The 20,164-nt window shown below is 43.8% G+C and overlaps 1 protein-coding gene across 7 annotated transcripts in view; it reads left to right on the forward strand.

The window, feature by feature from the left end:
* The window catches only part of TMC5 (transmembrane channel like 5), a 41,043-nt gene that overhangs the window by 17,760 nt on the left and 3,119 nt on the right, over positions 1-20,164 (forward strand). For 5 of the 7 annotated variants that reach the window (XR_003094633.1, XM_006026089.2, XM_025206975.1 and 2 more), the window contains 14 exons: positions 1,323-1,413; positions 1,781-2,029; positions 3,657-3,808; positions 4,484-4,628; positions 5,364-5,519; positions 6,319-6,485; positions 7,101-7,179; positions 7,687-7,784; positions 8,492-8,587; positions 10,369-10,444; positions 12,339-12,472; positions 14,276-14,449; positions 15,388-15,466; positions 16,686-16,784. Coding sequence is in view for 5 of the 7 variants with exons in the window: in XM_006026089.2 (XP_006026151.1) it covers positions 1,323-1,413; positions 1,781-2,029; positions 3,657-3,808; positions 4,484-4,628; positions 5,364-5,519; positions 6,319-6,485; positions 7,101-7,179; positions 7,687-7,784; positions 8,492-8,587; positions 10,369-10,444; positions 12,339-12,472; positions 14,276-14,449; positions 15,388-15,466; positions 16,686-16,784 (1,795 nt within the window). In the remaining 2 variants the exon portion in view is untranslated. Of the gene's footprint in view, positions 1-1,322; positions 1,414-1,780; positions 2,030-3,656; positions 3,809-4,483; positions 4,629-5,363; positions 5,520-6,318; positions 6,486-7,100; positions 7,180-7,686; positions 7,785-8,491; positions 8,588-10,368; positions 10,445-12,338; positions 12,473-14,275; positions 14,450-15,387; positions 15,467-16,685; positions 16,785-20,164 lie in introns of those variants that run through there. The other 2 variants (XM_014521087.2, XR_003094634.1) reach the window with 2 other exon arrangements.

Consider the following 20,164-nt stretch of genomic DNA (forward strand, 5'->3'; position numbering starts at 1 on the left):
TCTGCAGGGTTTGCCGCCTGCTGGAAGCAGCCCAGGCTCTGTGGTTGGCAGCAGCTGCCTAGAGCCCAGGCTGGTGGTGGCGTGCCGAGCAAAATGGCCTTGCATGACATGCTTGGCATGTGTGTCGGGGGTAGCCAACCCCTGCTGTAGGAATAGAGAAGAGATCAAACAAAATTAAGGTGATGGCATTAATATCAGCTATCTCTTTAGAGGGGGTATCCAAATTCCAATACCAGCAACGAGCTATTAATGTGTTTAGAAGACAAGAGCAGACAAGGTTCCTTGGGTGAATTTGATATCTTTTATTAGACCAACTGAATAGTTGGGAAAATTGTTCTTTGCAAGCTTTTGAGTACAAACATCCTTCTTCAGGCAGGGCTTTATTGTCTTGGCCCTGTCTGTCCTGAGCCAGGGTTCCAGCCAATAGAAAGACAAATGACAAAGCTTTCTCCTTAAATCAAATTGCAAACTTTTTGGCTGTTTATTAGCATTCTATATATATCAAGGGCTTAGTCTGTCTGCCTGTGTGTCTGTCTGTCCATAACGCTTTTGACCAACTGCGCGTGTGCTGCCGAGAGAGTGGGCAGTGATTGGCTGTGCGGGCCTGGGCTTTGTGGCTGGGCCCAAGTTTGAGCTGCTGCTGGGGAAGTTTCTGACAGCGGTGAATACGCCCCGGCTGCCTGAGCAGCGGGGATTGTCCATATCTCCCTGCCTGGGGGCGAAGGGGACGGTCACGGTAGTGGCACCCCCCCCCCCCGCCCCCTGTCACTGACGCCCCCCAGAACAGCTGGCAGGGAGGGGGAGCAGTGGGCAGGGAGGGAGGGAGGGAGGAGAGCGGGGTGGGAGGAGGTGAAGGGGGGGGTCATGGTGGTGGCTGTTGGCAGGGCCAGGCGGCGGGGGGGGGGGGGGGGGGGCAGGGAGGTTCAGGAAAGATTTGAGCATGTGCACCTGAGTTTCCCCCACCAATACCTCTCAACAGCCAACAGGGAGGGGAGGGTGGCGGAGAGGGAGGGAGGAAGAGGAGCGGGAGGGGAGGTGGGGGGGAAGCCCTGCTGTGAGGTGGAGGCAGGAAGGGGGCGGGAGCCCCTGCGCCAGTGTCTGGAGAAGGAGGCAGCGATGGTGGTAGGAGATTTTACATGGTTGGCCCCGAAGGGTGAGCAGGGGGCAAAGGGGAGCCATGTAAACACTCCCTGAAATCCGTCATTCTTGATGGGCAATTAGCTAGTACATGTAATAATTATGTTCGTAATAATCTGGTTAAAGCAAATAATTTCTTATTTTAACTTAAAACACTTGGTTTAGCATTTATGGTTCATCCACAGGAATAAAGTTCTTATGGAAAAAACAAGAAAATCAGTGAGCTACAGTACTGAGATTCACTGTTGTACACAGTGTATGTACAAAATTGCCCTGGTAAGTGTAATATGTCACCTTCATGCAAGTTAGATTAAACTGTTTTATATAGTATCTCATTAGTGGTAACTCCAATGATATTTTGTGTTACCTCTCTTTGACCTACTGGCAAGTAGCCAGCACATGGTAATGGTATCATTAATATTAATCTATATTAAGGTAACATTTAAAAATGTATGTGACAGAATGTTGTGTTACAAGTGAGAAGAAAGTGGAAGGAAAGAATGTCTTATCTTAAAAAATATAAATGTAAGAAATTCAGGACTATATTGCGTAACTTAAATTGATTACTATACTGTATATCAAGGACCATAGAGGACTGCATGCTAACAATCCCTTTTGCTTTCCCCTCTTCTTCTAATGCTAGTCTTATCGACGATTTAGAAATGGCCTGTCAGAACTTTTTCAGTCATTACAGCTATGGCAGAAGACACTGAAAATTATTGGTGGCAAGTTTGGGACCAGTGTCCTTTCCTATTTTGTGTTTTTAACGTGGCTACTGACTTTTAACATCTTCTCGTTCCTTGTGAACTTCAGCTTCATAACAATCCCTCAATTCATAGCAGCAGGATCAAATAACCTTTCATTCACGGGCCTGGAGCTTCTCACTGGAGCTGTAAGTATGTAGAGACACACCTGCATTAGTTCTGTGTGTACAACACATCTGATTGTATAAAGTCAAAGCACCAAGCGTTTTTTAGTAACACCTAGATGAAGTTGTGGAAGCTTTGATTTTGCTCTTAAATTCTTCTGGTCATCGATTTTAAATCAAATCCATATGTATATATTGAACAAGATAATCAACTAATAACTGCCTTGTCATGCAAATTAAATGAATTGATTTTGTTTGAATCATACCCTGACATCACTGCTTTTGGAGCTTGTTGAAGTTGTTTTGACAGTCTTCCAGAAAACAATGTATTGGTCGCAATGGCTGTGCTCACCTTTTCCCTCTTCCTGGATTAGGATAGGATGCTATCAGCAGTGAAACTACCCAGGTTACCCTTCCTCTGAAGATACACAGAGAACTTCATGGTTTAGTTCTGTGACTCTGGCACATTTCATAAGCACTAAGACTCTGATCTTGCAAAGAGCTGACCACCCCTGGGTGAGAGACTCATTGAAATTAGTGTGGCCTTTAGCCACTGTAATCTTTATTTAACTTACATTGAGATACTCACACTGTCAGGATCTAAATTCCTGAATGTTTTTTATAGGAAAATACATCTAAAGTAGTCATCTGGGTTTCTTCTACGTTAATTTACCTATGCACGAAAACTGCTGATTTATAGATATATTAGTATTAGCTATAGCATGCCATTTTGCTTCTGCTTGACCATTACAAAATAGTTGCATTGCTTGCACTAAATGTTGAGAGATTTGTGTAATGAATAATAATTTTAAGGAATAATGACCAACATCTCTCCTTGAGTTGCTAAAGCTATAGCCACTAAAGCATAGAAAGGGGAAGTATAAATGGCGCTGCTGGAATTCTTTTGGAGGTGTGTGGCAGACAAGGTTCCTTGGGTGAATTTGATATCTTTTATTAGACCAACCCAAATGGTTGGAGAATAGTTATTAAGCAAGCTTTCGGGTTCACAAACCCTTCGTCAGGCTAAGGAAGCTTCAGCAGTTGGTGTGTGCTCTTCCTGGATGGAATGAAAAGTAAACAAGCCAGCCTTTGGAGGAGTGTTGCATTTTAGAGGTCTCAGTCTTCAGAAGCAAAACTACAGTACTCCTACATTTGTGGGTTCAAAGCAGAAGTACTTTTGTGTAACCCATCAGTGAGTGCATGTTACTAGCCTCCGTCTGTGCTGATCCATACAAAACATGAGTTGTTATACCCTCTAGCTAGTAAGTCTTGGCTCAAGCTCAAATTGCAGCCACTTATCAGGGTGTCTGCTAATAAGGTGTCAGCCGTCACAGTGCTGGGAGGGTCACCAATAACCTTTCTTCCCAAAAGGCCCATTCCTGCAAGGTGCTGACTATCCATATCCACTCCCATTAGATCCTCAGGAGAAGGAAGCATGCTCAGAATGCTACTCTCCATGTCAGGAGGATTGTAATTACTATTAGTAATGAGGAGATGAAAGGCCTGATCCTTCTGACTTGCAGTAACAGCTTCCTCAAGAGAAATGGGATGATGTGAATCAGGTTTTGAAAGGGTGGGCCCAGGCATGCTCCACTGTATTCAATCAACAGCATGGGAGTTGAGCTTTTTACTAATATTCCTATCCTTTCAGGGTTATTTTCAACAAACTGTGCTCTACTATGGTTTTTACACAAACTCTACCATCACAAAAATTGAAAACAGCACATCTTATGACATGCAGCTGGCCTATATTTTCACTATTGGGATTTATTTTGTCATCTGCTTCTTTAGCTTGGTATACAGGTACAGTAACTGCATATTTCTATTGCACTTTGAATGGAGCAAAAAATTTCATTTTTGAGAGGCTACCAGTATTAGTAAGGACTCTATGTACCAGTACTAGTAAGAACTGGGGGTCTTAAATTCTGGGGGCTGCTCTCTGCCCCTGTGTGACACAGGAGACTGGGCAAGATGGACCTATGGTCTGACCCTGTAAATGGCAGTTCTTATGTTCTTATGTTATTGATCTGGATGTGTTGCTGCTGACACATTCCTGTTTGCAGTTCCTAGGAATAAGGAACCTAGAAAATTAAATGCCCTCAGTTATCAGGACCAAAGCATTGTCAGGTCCATTCAATGAGGTGCAAAGAAACTGCAAAGCAACCAGAGCCCTATGAAAAATTTCAATTTTATTTAATCTCTTGTAAATGCTGCTGCTTGTGACCCCTACCAGTGAGTGCTGTGTTGAAATGGCTCTGCAGAGGCAACCACTGTTGACAACAAATGTGAAACGAAAGTTAGGAGAGACAGAATTTGAAGAGAGATATGGCCATAAAGGGAACGGGAAGCATCTCTAACTGGACTCAACATTCATTAATCAAGAAGACATTGATTTCTGTGCTCTGAAAGGTCAACTCACTTTTTTCCCCACCATACATGTCCTTAATACTGATGATGTACATTTAATTCTCACTGCAGCATGGCAAAATCCTTCCGTAATAACTTTGTTAATCCTCACACTTACTCTGGAAATGCTGGCAAACTTCTCTGCATCTGGGATTTCAATATAACCAATGAGAAAGCTGTGAGACTGAAGCAAAAAAACCTCAGCACACAAATCAAGGTAAAGAATTAAATGGGTTCTGTGTGAACAGACTTGAATCTGTGCGTTTCCCTCAAGGACTGTTTTGGAGAAGCTGCTTCTTCCTGACCCTCTAGGTTGACTGCAGAAAGTTTTCACTCTTGGTTGTGAGCTGTTTGTTGCCTTGGCATTTCTTAACAACTCATCTGAAAAGATTCTTTTCAGTCGTGTCTATTTGCTCTTCTACACGACTCCCTATAGTAATCCCTATAGTAATCACGGATATTTGCTGAGTTCAGTTTCCTTGTTTCTCTGACCCATGTCAGAAAGCTTTACTTTGTTAGTCATAAGCAGGAAAGCAGCCTATTTTTCTTTGCTTGATGTATTGCGAATTTACTGGGAATCATCTCTGTGCCTTATGACTGTGCCCCTGGTTCTGACACTGCCGAGATGGCTGTTCCATGACTGAACTGTCCTGCACCTGTCATCTTCTTTTTTCTTTTTCTTCTTTTTATCTGTATCAATTTTTTTTGTTTTGTTTTGTATTGAATCACTGACATAAAGCACTCCTGGGAGTTGTGGCTGTAAGTGAAGTGTGGTGGAACTTGTATGAGAGATTTCCACTTCCTTGTGTGGCTTCCAGTCTATCCCCCAAGTGTCAGGAGGACTATTCTGCACCAGCCTTCTTGAGAGATTGGCTCTTAAATCCTATAAGTGATCACTTTGGACCGGTGTTGCTTTGGGTTATTGACTGAAGCCTGGGCCTAATTATTACAGGAAGCCCTATCTGAAGGGAAGTCTGAAGACCTGAACCTTTCTCTAAAGCAAAGGATGGTTCATATTGCTATTCATCTGGCTGCCTGGATTTTTTCCTTGGGAACAACAGCTGTTTGTTGTACTTGTGTTTACTACCTCTCCATTAACAACCTAAAGGTAAGGACCTGTTCTAGTAAACTGATGCTTTCCATTTCCACACTGATCAACCTGGCCACACATTCAATTGAAGGCGCAATGGGAATCAGCCGTAAAGTTACTGCACATATGTTGTGTAATAACTTTGTAGCTTATTCCCTGTTTTTATTGCACCATTAATTGTATGAATGCGTGGTCGGGTTATTACTTAAGACATGATTTACTGGTTAATCACATCTTAAGTGTAATATCTGCCAGGGACATAAGGAAGATGAGATTTAGCCTAAACACTGTTGCCCTACAGCTGTTCTCCTGCCTGACTCTGCCTTGTGTGCAGGGAGGACCTGTACCCTTGAGCAGCCTTATAAGCCCACTTGTCTGCTCTATCTTGTGCCACAATAGCTACTGTATTTGCCAATATGCTCATAAACCCTTTAATAATTGAATAGTTAGTTTGAAGAAGCAAGCCGTTGGAGCCAGCCAGGAAGGACTGCTTTTGATTTGGGTTTCACTTGTTGCCTTTCATTAGATATTGGAAAGAACAATGCAAGGCAGGAAATGCTATCTCCTTACTCATCCCTTGTGCAGTGAGGCCCCGGTCACATGCTTGACTTCTGCTTCCTGGCCACATACCCAAGCAGCACAAGAGTTGATAGTTATATATCCAAGAGCTGCTTGGGCTTATGAGAGCTGAAAAGGTGTCTGCTAATAGCACCAGGATCTCTGAGAGCAGATGGGCAGTGCCATGTACAAAGTCCTCTGCAAAGATGCCTTTGATGAAAAGTCTGCCTCATATGCTTTATTTTTCTTTCTTTTTAAGCTGTTCATGAAAGGTGATGGAACAGAGCTGGAAAACCAGGCTGCCACCCTCGTGTTGCCCATCGTCGTGTCCCTTCTCAACCTCCTCACCCCTTTCATCTTTTCTTTGCTTGAACTCCTAGAGAAATTTCAGTACCCCAGGAATCAGATATATGTCACTATTACCAGGTATTCAGTGCTTCTCACTCCCAGTTAGCAGTGGTTTCTGTCTGAAGTCAACTGCACTTTTTCTATTATCAGCAAGCTTGTAGTGGTATTAGGTACTACTGAAACCAGCAGCCAACTCTGCATCAGGGGAGTTACAGTACTCTGTTCACAGGTCTTATGAATCCACCCCTAATAGTCCACTGGTGGCACAGCAGTGCCTCAGCCCAGGGTGAGGCAAATCTGTTGTTTTCCTCCCATCCAGACATATAAGGAAACTCCTAGCCCAGCTCAGCCTACAGCATTCACCAGTGGGAATTGGGCTGTAGGCCCAAATGACAGGGAGATGGTAAATGGAGGGTGAGTTGGTTGGTTGGTGGTGGTTTTCTGAGGCCATGTATCACTAGCCAAGGGGAACCCCACTGTGTTTTAAAGCTGCCTCCTCAGGGGAGGACCAAGTAGATACTTCTGTCATCGTTCCATGAGGAATTTTGCATGTCTTGCTTACAGTGCATTGAATAAACTTCATAGCACAGACTGTATAATCCAGATCAGTTTAAAACCAATAGAAAAGAGTGATGTGGGATTGGTAGTGGTTTCTCCAATGGACTCACCAGTTACTGATATTCTTCTTCATAGAAACGTTATTCTAAAGATGTCTATAATTGGAATCCTCTGCTACTACTGGCTTAACATTGTGGCTATATCAGCAACAGAGGTAAGGTTTCACTTGCCCTGTTTGTGTACACATCTTTGCTTTAAAGATTGGGAAACAGACTTAACCATTTTCATAATATTGTCTATACATCGAGTGGTGTGTGATTGAATAAAGGACTCAAAAGTAGATCAGAGGCTATGTAAAAATAACACCCTGCAGGGTGAAATTTGCTCCAGTACAAAAGGCCCCATACAACCTCTTGAGAGAGCTGGACTTACAGGCTTGACCACCTTCTGTTGGATCCCTGAGTCTTTAGAGAAGCCAGGATGATATGACAAATGTATTCAGCTAGCCTGGGCTTCATAGATCATTGTATTTTTGAACTGTAGCCTCAGACTCTGTCCTTCTTTCAAGAAAAATATCAAGTAGAACCTTCAAAGAAATCTGATCTAAAGGATCCTGAGGTGTTTCCCTTTCTTTTCAGTGGGCTTTGGATCAGATTTCCAATGTTCAAATGTTAGACACAAATATTTGACTTAAATACATTATTTTTTTCCTCTCTACAAGTGCTGGGAAACGTTAGTCGGCCAAGATATCTACCGTCTTGTTGTGGTTGACTTCCTATTTTGCTTGCTTGGTTCTTTCTTTGGAGAGTTCGTACGAAGGTAAGTGAGAGTCCTCATTTTCAACCATTAACGACTGATCACTTACAGGGTCATTTCAATGTAGTAAAAGGATGGTTCCAACAGAAACATGGCTCTGGCATGTTTGGGACTACAGTCTATTTTCCTGTTTTGCTTTCATACGTGTGTCTTTGTATATGTTTTTGGCCTTAATAGTTTCACAAAATAACTAACATGAGTGTAGTGAATATGAATTTAGAAATGTTTTGATTTCACTTGTTCAGAAAGTGATGCGAATATTCGATGGGGAGTGTGTGTGTGTGTGTGTGTGTGTGTGTGTGGGAGGGAGGGAGGGAGGGAGGGAGTGTGCACAATTCAAACAGTCATTTGAACAGAAGCTGTCTTTATTGGGACTACCAGTTTGTTGAACTCTGCAATTCATGCATTGCTGGAATTTTACATTAAAGTAAAATAGTTTCCTCAAAAAAGTCTATCTATATGCCTTATGATATAATTTTAGTTGAAATGAAAAATGTTCTTTGACTGATGTCATCCATGCAGCATATTCACAAAAATTAGTATTTTACTACAACACCGGTGTTGTGTTGTAATTTTCCATTTGCTGCTTAATTGACAAAAAGTTCATGCTTTGTATAAGACATGGTTAAATGCTGATTCCTGGATAATTGGGATATTCAGGGGTTTCTCAGTTGCTTGTTCTACAGCTAATGAATTTATGTACTTTTCAGAATTATTGGAACCAAATGCCTCAAAAACCTTGGTGTGCCAGAATTTGATATTGCACGAAATGTTTTAGGTTTGATCTACGTGCAAACTTTAACCTGGTAAGAGATGAATTTATGATCTAAATATTGCCTATTGCTAACAGAGACATTAGGAATGAGGTTGAGGTAGGGACATACCAATAACACTTTGCAGAGCAGCTGACATGTAGTAAAGCCCAACTCTCTTTTACCCCTTCATAAGTTATTGATATGTCCATGCCCTAAGGGTGCCTGCATACCACAGATAAGAACAGTACAAACATACTGGGCATATCTACATGAGACATTTACTGGAGAACTGCCTAATTATCTCCGTAGTAAAGTCTCAGGTCTATACATGTGGCCCTATTAGGCCTCAGGAAACTAATTATCTGTGCTGTAAGTTAGTACTTGTACATACGAGTACTGTCCTGCAGTAGCTTTTGTTAGTGCACAGCAATGCACATGTAGATGCTGACCTGGCTGACTGTGGCATGAGGATGCTTCAGTGCAGGGCTGCCTGCCAGGTAGCCCTGCACTAGAGCACATCTGTACCCTAGCCAGCCCCTCCACAGCACCTGGAGCTGGGTAAGAGCATCACTTGGCAGCCAGGGCTGCTGTGACGCGGCTCAGCATGCTGTGGTCCCAATTGCACATGTAAACGTGGCACCCAGGAACAACAAACTCTGGCACAATACGCGCCAGACTTGTCACATTAATTTCACGTGTAGATGCACCCATTGATAGATAAGATGCTTGTGCGTACACGTGCCCTCTCCCTCTCAAAACTGTGACTTGAAGGCAAATTATTTATTTATTGGTAACTCTTCTCTGTTCAAAAGTTGGCATAAAACTAGTAACAGTGACACCCTGAAGGACCTATGCAAAGTAGTCCTCATTTAGCCACAGTTGAGAACTTGGAGCTGTAGAAGGGGCATTTTGGAGTGTTGAAACTATGTCCTTCTTGTGTTTTTTGTCCTTGTTCAGTATTGGCTATTAGAAAAGTTTCTGAAGGCCTTCCACTTCTAATGAAGAGTGACAGAATGGAGATATATATATGGAATTCCATATATACAGACATTCACAGCTATACAAATATGCTGAGCATGTGCAGTATATATACTGAGCATACTCAGGTGTGGCAACAGCTGGTAATATTCTCTTGGAAAGCAAGAGGTAAACAAGATTTTTCTTCCCTATTCTGTTACTCTTCAATAGAAGTGGGAGGGCTTCTGAAACAATATATGGAATTCTACACAGAAAATTCACCTTAAAAACAAACTAAATACATCTATACTATGCACATGCTTAATAATTAGACATTATACACTGAGCATCAGAATATATATAATTTACCTGAAACACGTGTGTATGTATATATAAAATACACACGATGCACATGCCCATTATATATTGAACGTGTGCATATATGTATATTTTAGTTTCAGTTTTTATGGTGAATTTACCATAATATCTGATTTAGGGGTTAGGTGGCAGAATGGTACAGGCATCTCACTACTGCTCCAGAGGCCTTGTTCTGGGCATGTGCTGAAGACTGTCTCCAACTGGCCTGGCTCTGAATGGGTATCTAGTCATGCAGTTGGGGAATCAAAAGTGGTGAGACATTATGTTTGCCATTTGAATACTTATGTGTCATGGGCTGCTGAAACTGGTACACCTATGCTACACTAGGCTCAGATGGACTTCTTACCCTGAATATCCCGATTCATTTATTGATATATTTTCATTTTCATGCAAATATAGAAGTGCATTCTACTTTCACATTGTGTAACGAATACCAAGGACCAAATTCTCATATATTTTTGCATTTTTTCTCCCTCTCCCCCTCTTCTTTCCTGTAGGATTGGCATCTTCTTTTCACCTCTGCTGCCTGCCATCCAAATGATATTTTTCTTTATAATATTTTATGTGAAAAAGGTAAGGAGCAGTTGTAAAGAACCAGGCCCTCTGCCTAATACAGCATCTCAAATAACGTTTCCACTTCAGTTTTTAGCAGCTGTGTGGAGACTTTACCTACCCAGTGAAATTTGACAGTTACTGTACTTGTGAACACACCAACAGAAAAAACTTTTAGGGACAGACATTACACATAAACTGGTTTAAACCTGTAACAGAACAGAAGTTCAGTGCACATAAACATTTCAAAATGGCTGAAACTGGTTTAAGATAAACCTGGTTGAATGTAGTATCAGACTTAACTGATTTGGGTCAAACCAGTTTATTCAATGTCTGTCCCAGACCCCTTCCTGGTGTAAGTTAAACCAGAGTCTGCCAGCATCCCAAATGCTTTGCAGCCCTGGGCTGTGCTGTCTGCTTTAGAGAACAGGCTGGCCCCACCCCTCTCCTCCCTAGCCAGAGCTCTTTGGGAGGCTGCAGGCACAGCAGGGTCTGCCTGACTTCCCTTGCTGCTCAAGGAAGGATTCCCCTCTCCCTGTCTCCCATGTCCCACAGCACAGACCCCAGCCCCTAGGCATGTGGTATGCTAGCTAATGCTGAGTGTTGTGTATGTTTCCAATTTCACTGGGACAGGCAGACAGAACAGTGTCAGCTTAGGGCTTTTTGGAGCTAAGCAGCAGGGTAGCTGTTAATGTCCCTCTGTTCCTTCCTTGGAAAAAGCTGTTTAAGAAGAGCTTGAACTAATGAGAGGGGCTTTTGTTTTGTTGATGGGCTAACAAACACAGCTGGTTATCAGCCCCCTGATGGCTCCCTTGCCTGTCAGGTTTGCAGGCAGTATGAAGAAGCAGGGAGAGGGAGATTGAAAAGCTCAGTAGCATCAACAGATGCATGCACTGTACACCCCCACTCCCCTTTGCCTCGGAGTGCTAGCCCTGGGATGGGGCCTGGCAACACTTCTGCCCCTTGAGAAGGGAGCGGAGGAAAAGCCTGGGATGGTGCAGGCAGGGTAGGGGTTTAAACCCCTCCCTAATCAGAGCATCTTGCTAGGGCCTGGCCACCCCCCGCCTCTCAGCTCAACATTGTAGAAGGGAAGGGAGGGCTGCTGTAGCATCCCCTGGCTTCTACCCTGAGCCACTGCAGGCATGTGACTGCATTTCTTCAGTCCAGAGGGAATGTCTGTTTGGTTACAAACCGGTTCAACCTAGGCAGGTTAGACTAACCTGCAAAGATTAAATCAGTTCAGACTTAGGCTTTTTGAGTGTCTGTCCCTAGCCTTGGAGGCCCTATTAGTGGTTTAAGAGCATAATTAGGTAGAGGGAGAATACGAAGTAGTAAAATGAGAGCTGCTAATGCCCATCAAAACCCAGAATCTTGGTAATTCTTGTGCATGCATTTATCTTATTTCCCTTACAGTAGGCTTTAAAATATATGAAGTCACTTCCAGTCTTGTTTTGGTTCTAGTAGACTGCACTTCTTTCAGGAACAATTAGTCAGCTGACATAATTAGAAGAGAAGGGAGGTTTTGCTTCTGTATCTTCCTCAACTCAATAATATTATCATACATAACAATAGGTCCTTAAATATTTGAAAGTTTGAAAGCCAAATTAAAACAAAGCCACAGTCGTTATCAAAACTTCCTGGAACAGTGGCAGTTGGGGGTGGAAATCCTGATAGAAGGTCTTGCCGAAGCAAATGGAATTCAGCATTTCCTCAGGCTGTTTGCACTCTCATAGTGATTCATTTGTAGCTGGAGGTGCAGTTCTGAGGCACTCTTTGAAAATTCTTGATGGATGCTATTATTCCTTGCAAATCACCTGCAATTTCAATGGCATTGACTGAAACTCATCTAATTAGAATGTAAAACACTTTTAAGAGTGCAAGTGTATGTGCATCTTTTTCTTTTCCTTTTTTAAAGGTCAGTCTGATGATGAATTGTCAACCCCCTCGCAAAGTCTGGAGAGCTTCTCAAATGACAACACTCTTCATTTTTCTGTTGTTTTTCCCTTCCTTTACTGGAGTGCTGTCTGTGGTAGCAATCACTATCTGGAGGTAGGAATGACCAACAGCATTCAGACCTTATCTCTGAACTGATTCACATCTTAATCACAAACCAAACCAGGTAGCCTGGACTCTCACAAGTGTGAAAGAGATGTCTGCATTGGATTCCACTGAAATGTTTCAAGTGATATTCATGTTGTCTTAAAAACACTATTGCAAACTCATGGGGAGGGTAAGCTGAGTACTTCCCTATTACATTGAGAATATACTGCTGCAGAGTTGCTGTGTGACCTTAGGAAAGTCTCATTGAACAAGATTCTGAAAGGCCTCCTTTTGAAATTGCTTTGGCGAATCTGGGGCTTTGTATCTGTGCCACATCTAAAAAAGCAGATATTAATTTTTTTAGATGGGGCATGCCCTGCCTGACCTGGGCATTGTAAGGATAAATACTATAAAGACCGTGAGAGGCATATCTACTTTATGGTAATAGGGGGCATATAATTATGCTATCGGCTGCTATCCCAACGTTCCATTTTGCCTAAATCCACGCTCCTCTGATGCGTTCCCCATCCCATCTGAAGAATGAGATGTGTGGAGAGACTGAAAAGCAGTGCGAACTGTGTGGAGGCAATTAATGCTTAGAAGAGAAATGGGATTGCGTGTGACTGTGAGTTTTGCTTTTTTCTAAGAATAACGAACTGCTTGACAATCTCACTCTTCTTCCTCCTCCTCTTCTCAAAAGTTTTTATAAGCTCATTCCACCATGACTGCAGTGTAGTTACTTGATGTAGCTTTACTCAGCTAGCTCAGTTACTGGTAGCAATTCAGCTGTGGCAGCATGAAGCTCAGTGCAGGCTTCTGTGAAGATTTTGCAGCTGGTCTTAAATTCGATTCAGCTGTGGCTAGGCTGCGTTAGTTTGAAGCTAGCTTAAGTCTGTCTGCACTACTTTGCAGCAATTACTGTAATGTGGACATGCACTCTAAGGTGTAAAATTTTCAGCCCAGCTATGCCTGCCTATCCTGCTAACTACCAAAAAGTGATTAAGGCAAGGGAGGTCCCAAAACCAGGATGGAGATGTGATGTTTCAGAGTGAAAACCACAGCTTTCAATTAACTCAGTTTTGCATGCTTTGGTTTCAGGTCCAGCTCCTGCAAACTAAACCATAGCTTTACCATCATCTGAAATCTATATCATCTTAGTCTGCAGACTTCTTTTCCCCACCATGTACCTGAAAACTGTTTCTCCTGCTAGGGGATGTCATCTTGAACCACATCCTGTTTTTACTGAAAATCTGTGTTAAATAGTCTTGTATGTGTGCTCATACTGCATGAAAACAAGGTGGCGGCATTGTGTGTTTTAGCTTTTTCTTTCTTCTTTACTATATGATGCATCTAGAAAGGAAACAGTTTATTTCAAAGTCTGCAGTAAGGCCTCTGGGACCTGTAGGGCAATGCAATTGTTAGATTAGCTGGAGCTTGCACCTGTGCCAAACTACCACAGGGTGAGCCTTTGTTTCTTCCCATGGAGTTTGAGGTGGGCTTATTAGTATCTGAAAAGCCACAGATGGGGAAAGTCCGAAGTAGACAAGGAAGCAAGCTTTTCTCCTCTACAGCTAAGACTTGCTCAGTCATTGCACTTCAAAGAACTTAATTGCATGCTGTCTCCCCAGAAGACTTAGTTGGTCTGTTATAATAGGGGGTTCATTAGCCTAGTGGGGTGTCATTAGCCCAATGATGGGAGTCTTGAGGCCCAGAGAACTAGTGCTCTAATTGTATGGTGTTCTTGGCTACTTCAGTGGACTTGTTGCTGCAGTGTGGTGTTTGGTTTTTGATATCCTTTCTTTATTTTTCCAGGTTGAATCCTTCAGAAAAGTGTGGCCCTTTCCGGGGCTTGTCTTCCATATTTGATGCAGTGTCTAGGTGGATAGACGTATTGACCAACTATCCTAGATCAGCCTGGGTGGTGTGGATTTATCATAACTTAATTGAAAGCGTGCATTTCTTCTTTATCCTCACTGTCATCATCATGTAGGTATCCATTGTGGAAGGTGGGATGGAGAGTAGGGGAGGGAAACTGATTTATCCATTCTCTACAGTGAGAATGTATGTAGCTTGGATAGAGAGCATTTGCAGGGGGCCTGACCACTTGTGACACTCCATTCAGCAAAATCCCCAGTCTTCGACACAATCTGAAAAACCGCTTATGCTGGTAGAGTCAACATATGCTAAGTTGCTGACAAAAACTGAGTTACGCTAGGAGGGTTTGATGCTCTCAGGGTACCAGCAGACCACTAGTGGTGTAAACCTGGCCTAGCCACAATTGCAATTTTGCAGTTCTATTTCAAAGCAGTTCCGAGATTTGCCCAAGGCATCATAAGTGAGAAGGAGAATTGGGAACAGATGCTCAAATTCATGCGGCCAGCCTGGCAGTCTAGCTGCAGAGGGTGTCAGTATCATTTAAGGGCTGTGCTGGGGAACTCTTGCCTACTTCCTGTGCCCAGTGCCAGAGTATGTGAATAACAGTAAATCCACACACCATGTGCAGAGAGGGTGAGGTGTATGTAAGTCATTTGATTATGTACAGATGCCCTAAAACTTGCTCCTTCTAAGAACCGGTTCTTTTTGGTCCTATAAAAATCAATAACAAAGATCCCATGGACTCCAGCAGAGTCAGGTCTTGTCCCTTAGGATTATTAAACTTAATGAATATGGATGAGAACAGTAGATTCCTGTCCAGTATTTAAAACTTTGTAGTGTTAACTTGCTTTAATGGTACTTTTGCATAAACATCCAGATGTCTCTGGGTATTTCCCACTAGACCATCTGATACATTTTATATCTGCCCATCATTGTTTATGTGATTGCTGTATAAAATTAACAAAATGCCTCTTGTTTTGGCAGTGACTAGTAAAAGAGGCATCACCTGAACATTGAGTACTCATTTGTTGAACTTATTTTCCACTTAGAATTATCACATATCTTTACTGGCAGATTATAGAAGGAAGGAAGATAATGGTCAGACTCCTACACGAGCAAATTATAAATGTAAGTTTGCTTTTTGGGTTTCTGCTAGAAAGAACAAGCAGAAAGCACCTTGATTATCTGTGCTGTGCGCCAGTGAGATATGCTTCCATTTTGGTGTAAGTGAACGGAGGGGGAAAACCCTCCTCAGCAGGGCTGGCTGGATGATAACTGCATGCTTGCAAAAACTTGCTTGCTTGTTGGCTAGAACAGCAGCTGCAGGCAGCTGCTTATTGCCCACGTTCAGGGGGAGGAGAACACTTCATTTCTCCTGTTCCCCACATGCAGCCTTGCTACCTAGCTCCCTATGTGCTGTGTGCCGGTGAGATATGCTTCCGTTTTGGTGTAAGGAACGGAGGGGGAAAACCGTCCTCAGCAGGGCTGGCTGGATGATAACTGCATGCTTGCAAAAACTTGCTTGCTTGTTGGCTAGAACAGCAGCTGCAGGCAGCTGCTTATTGCCCACGTTCAGGGGGAGGAGAACACTTCATTTCTCCTGTTCCCCACATGCAGCCTTGCTACCTAGCTCCCTAAAGGCATGAGGTGATAAATTCCTCTTCAGCTCCCTCTCAGCTAGCTTTGAGTAAGTTAGTGCCTCAGGATATTACTCCTCACAGATTCACAGAAGTTAACTCCTCAGCAGATTTTGGGGACTACATCCATCCTGCTTAGAGACAGGAGTTTTGACTAATGGGGTTTGGAAAACTGAAGGCTTGTCACTTTTTCCTCTGGTGTAGACCAGCCTAACTAGGACAAAACAAATGTCAGTCTAACTGCCTGGCAGACAAGGTTCTTTGGGTGAATCTGATGTCTTTTATTAGACCAACTCAAATAGTTGGAAAAAATTCTTCTTTGCAAACTTTTGGGTATAAGTGCCTTTTGTCAGGCTTCCTGGATAGGGGCGCATACCGACTGCAGATGCTTCCTCAGCCTAACAAAGGGTATTTATACCTGAAAGCTTGCAAAGAAGATTTTTTTTTCCAACTACTTGAGTTGGTCTAATAAAAGATATCAGATTTACCTAAAGAATCTTGTCTGCCTATGTCCTTAGACTAACACAGCTACAACCTATACCAGTATAATTGCTTTATATGGATGCTCTATTCCAGAATAATTACTCCATTTCTTTATTATTACTCTTTTATTGGTCTGCTGGTTTGTTTCCCTGTGTAAACAAGCCCTGAGATTTTGCTAACAATAATATAAACATTTCAGTTAATGATTAAGTGTGTCTTGATTATAGGAAGGAAAAGATAAGATGTTTTTACTTGAGAAACTCCGAGCCCTGCAGACATCAACACGGGACACACCTGCAAGAAAAGGAGCAAGCCAACAGTTCAGTGTAAGACTCACTTTTGCTTTCTTCTTGTGGCTGCTGATTATTCTGGTACCTCCACTTTGAGGTATGCCTACAAAAATTCCACTTAACTCAACCTAGTTAACAGCTTTATAAAACTATACTCTAAACACCTCCTGAAAGTTTCCTTCAGGTCTTAGTTACTCTGGCAATCAGCCCGAGGTAAAACTTTCTAGTGAAAGTTAGCTTCTTGTTCAGTGCTTACAACCTGTAGGAAAGCAGACCTGCTCTACCAGTGGAATGACAGCTGCAAAAGGGGCTATCTACTCTTATGCCTTTACTAGGGTAGAAGAAGACAGGCTGCTTTTGAGATGTTCTTTTCGTCTTCAGTTGATTTAGGCCAAAGACATTTAGTCCAATTTTGATGGATTAAATGGATCACTCCGAGGTTGAAATTACTTTTAGTTTGAATTTAGCAGGCCAAGGAATAGGTGTTAAAGTGAGCCAAGGTGGATGCTGAGTGGGGTTTCAGTTAAATTCCTTTAACCTCTAGCTCAGTGATGCTCAATCTTTTTGGCTGGTGGGCTGGATGGGCAGTGCCCAGGCCATCTGTGGGCTGGATCCGACTGGTGGTCCCAATCCAGTGATCATGACGGGCCCACTAAGGCCACGTGGAGGGGGACAGGGGCATCCTGGCTCCAATCTAGGCTCATGGCGGGGGGGGGCATGGCCAAGCCTCATGGGTGGGAAGAGGTGTGGCCCAGCCCTAACACAGCCCCACAAGGGGAAAGGGCTTGACCTAGTCCCACAGGGAGAGGGAGGTGGTGGAAAGGGGCCTGAGCCAACCCAACCCAGCCCAGCTCCATGGGGAAAGGGGGGTGCGGCCCAGTCCCACCCAGCCAAGGGGGTGAGAGGAGAGGGCATGACCTCGGCCCAACCTGGCTGGGCATCCTGGCTCCAACCTGGGCCCACCGGAGGGAGGGGACATGGCACAACCCCATGGAGGAAAGAGAAGTGGCCCAGCCCCATGGGCTGGAGGTTGAGCACCCCTGACCTAATTTGTTGGGGAGATGGGAGGTGGAGGAAAGGATCCCATCTGCTCCCCAGGTTGGACAAGGCCTAGGCAAGAGCTGTGCACCTTAAGCATACCAGCCGATGAGAGCGATTCCATTGTTGGCCTCACCCCTGTCCTGCTCTATTTGGGATCCTGCTAGGCTGGACAGTGGGCTCGGAAAGACGATGAGAGACTCTGTTTTTTCTTTTGTGTGCTTCTGTTTAATAAAATAGAAATGCTGCATTTTCCCACGCCTTCCTCAAAGTCTTCTGTGGCTCTTTCACATTAAGTGCAGCTCTCCTGTTCCTCTTTGCGGTCACTCTCTCGTTGAAGATGTATCTTTTTTTCCCACACCATCTCCCCCAAAAAACTACCGGCTGAAAAGGGGAATTAGCCAAGGCAAACAAAAAAACAACATACTGGTAAATGAAAACAGCTCGAAGACAACAACAAGAAGAAAATAGGCTCGTTAGCTTAGTATCCAAAAAGGTAGACTGAAAAGGCAGGGCAGGCTACTTCCTACAGCTCCCTATCTTGTTCCCTTACAATGCACAGTCCTCTTCACACCGTCCAGCTCATGATCTGTGTCTAAAGCAATCAGGATTTTTGCAGTGACGATGAACTATCCAGACAGATCTGAGCTCTCACGGTTGCACAGACAACAGGAGACAGGATCCATCTCCTAGATGAGAAGTAGGAACAAGAGGCTGGGAGTCGGAAGATCTGAATTTTGTTCCTGACTCAGTGGGTGGTGTCAGGCAGATCATTTTTAGATATGGCCCGTGGTTTCCCCATGAGTGAATTGGAGATCTCTGTATGTACCTGCCTCTGGGATGATCTAACAAAAGGTGCTGTGCGGTAAGTGCAGAGCGCAGTTTGTTTCTCCGATTTACCACAAGATGGCATTGGGAATCAAACTAATCTTCACAGCCTCAGGCCCTGGTTAAAAGGCACCAACCAGCCTGTTTACTGCCAGGCTCTCGCTGCAGGACCGGTGTCTTTGCAGTTTTGTTCTACCCCGACCATCTCCCCCATTTACTGTGGTGGGATTCATTGAGCAGGGTGCTTCCTGGCAGGGAAGATTGTCATTTTTCTTTCCTCCCATTAGTCCGGTTAAGGTTTTATTGAAAACCTTTCTACTTCAGGGTAGGCTGGGACACTGAGACTGCCTGCTGACCAGAGCATCTTGCTTCTGTGGAGAGATCATGGCTCACAGGGACTGGATCCCCAAGATTTTCGGTTTTCTGAAAATGCGGGCTTCTTTCTGAGCTGAGCAGCCCTGCCCTCACAGACCCCACTTTCTCTCTGTATCATTCACATGAAGGCAGATCCTTCACTTACTCCCTCAAAATACCGTTTCCCTTCTAGGATTACCCTACTCTTCCTACTGTTTAAAAGCATATTTAGTAGCTAGAGTTGATCAACTCCAAAAGCCATAACATCAAAACGCTAAATCACATAATCTCTTCTCAGCCACTGGGGATGTACAGGGTTGGATGAATCTCTGGGTAAAAAACATGGGTGATCCACCAAACTGAACCCTGCTGTAAGACACGGAAGATAAAAATGTATTTAAAAATTACCCATCTCTTAGCTTGTCTTTCATAAGAAGCAAGGATTTCTTAGGACGGTATCTTTTACTAACTGTATAGTTGGAATAGAGTTAGACAAGCTTTTGAAAGCAAGACAGTCTTCCTCAACAACATCACTCTTTGTCCACATCGCTCCAGCTCGGACAAGCCCAGGAAATCTGTAGAACGCCTTGCTAGATGCCTGTTAAAATCCTGTAACGACTGGCTGTGAGTCAGTCATAGATTTCATAGACATTAGGGCTGGAAGGGACCTCGGAAGATCATCGAGTCCAGCCCCCTGCCCAAAGGGCAGGAAGTCAGCTGGGTTCATAGGATCCCAGCAAGATGAGCATCCAGTTTGCTCTTGAAGGTGTTCAATGTAGGCGCTTAAACCATCTCCGGTGGCAGGCTGTTCCAGACCTTGGGGGCTCGGACAGTAAAGAAGTTCTTCCTTATGTCCAGCCTGAAACGGTCTTGTAGTAGTTTGTGACCATTCGACCTAGTCGTCATCCCTTGGGGCGCTCTGGTGAACAAACGTTCCCCCAGATGCTGGTGGTCACCCCTGATAAACTTGTAGGTGGCCATCAGATCACCCCTGAGCCTGCGCTTTTTCAGGCTAAAGAGCCCCAGGGCTCTCAGCCTGTCATTGTAGGGTCTGCTTCCCTGACCTCTGATCATGCGCGTGGCTCTTCTCTGGACTCTCTCAAGCTTCTCCACATCCTTTTTGAATTGTGGAGCCCAAAACTGGACACAGTACTCCAGCTGCGGCCTCACTAAGGCCAAGTACAGGGGGAGAATGA

This window comes from Alligator sinensis, unplaced genomic scaffold, assembly GCF_000455745.1.
Source record: "Alligator sinensis unplaced genomic scaffold, ASM45574v1 scaffold330_1, whole genome shotgun sequence".
Taxonomy (NCBI): Eukaryota; Metazoa; Chordata; order Crocodylia; family Alligatoridae; genus Alligator; species Alligator sinensis.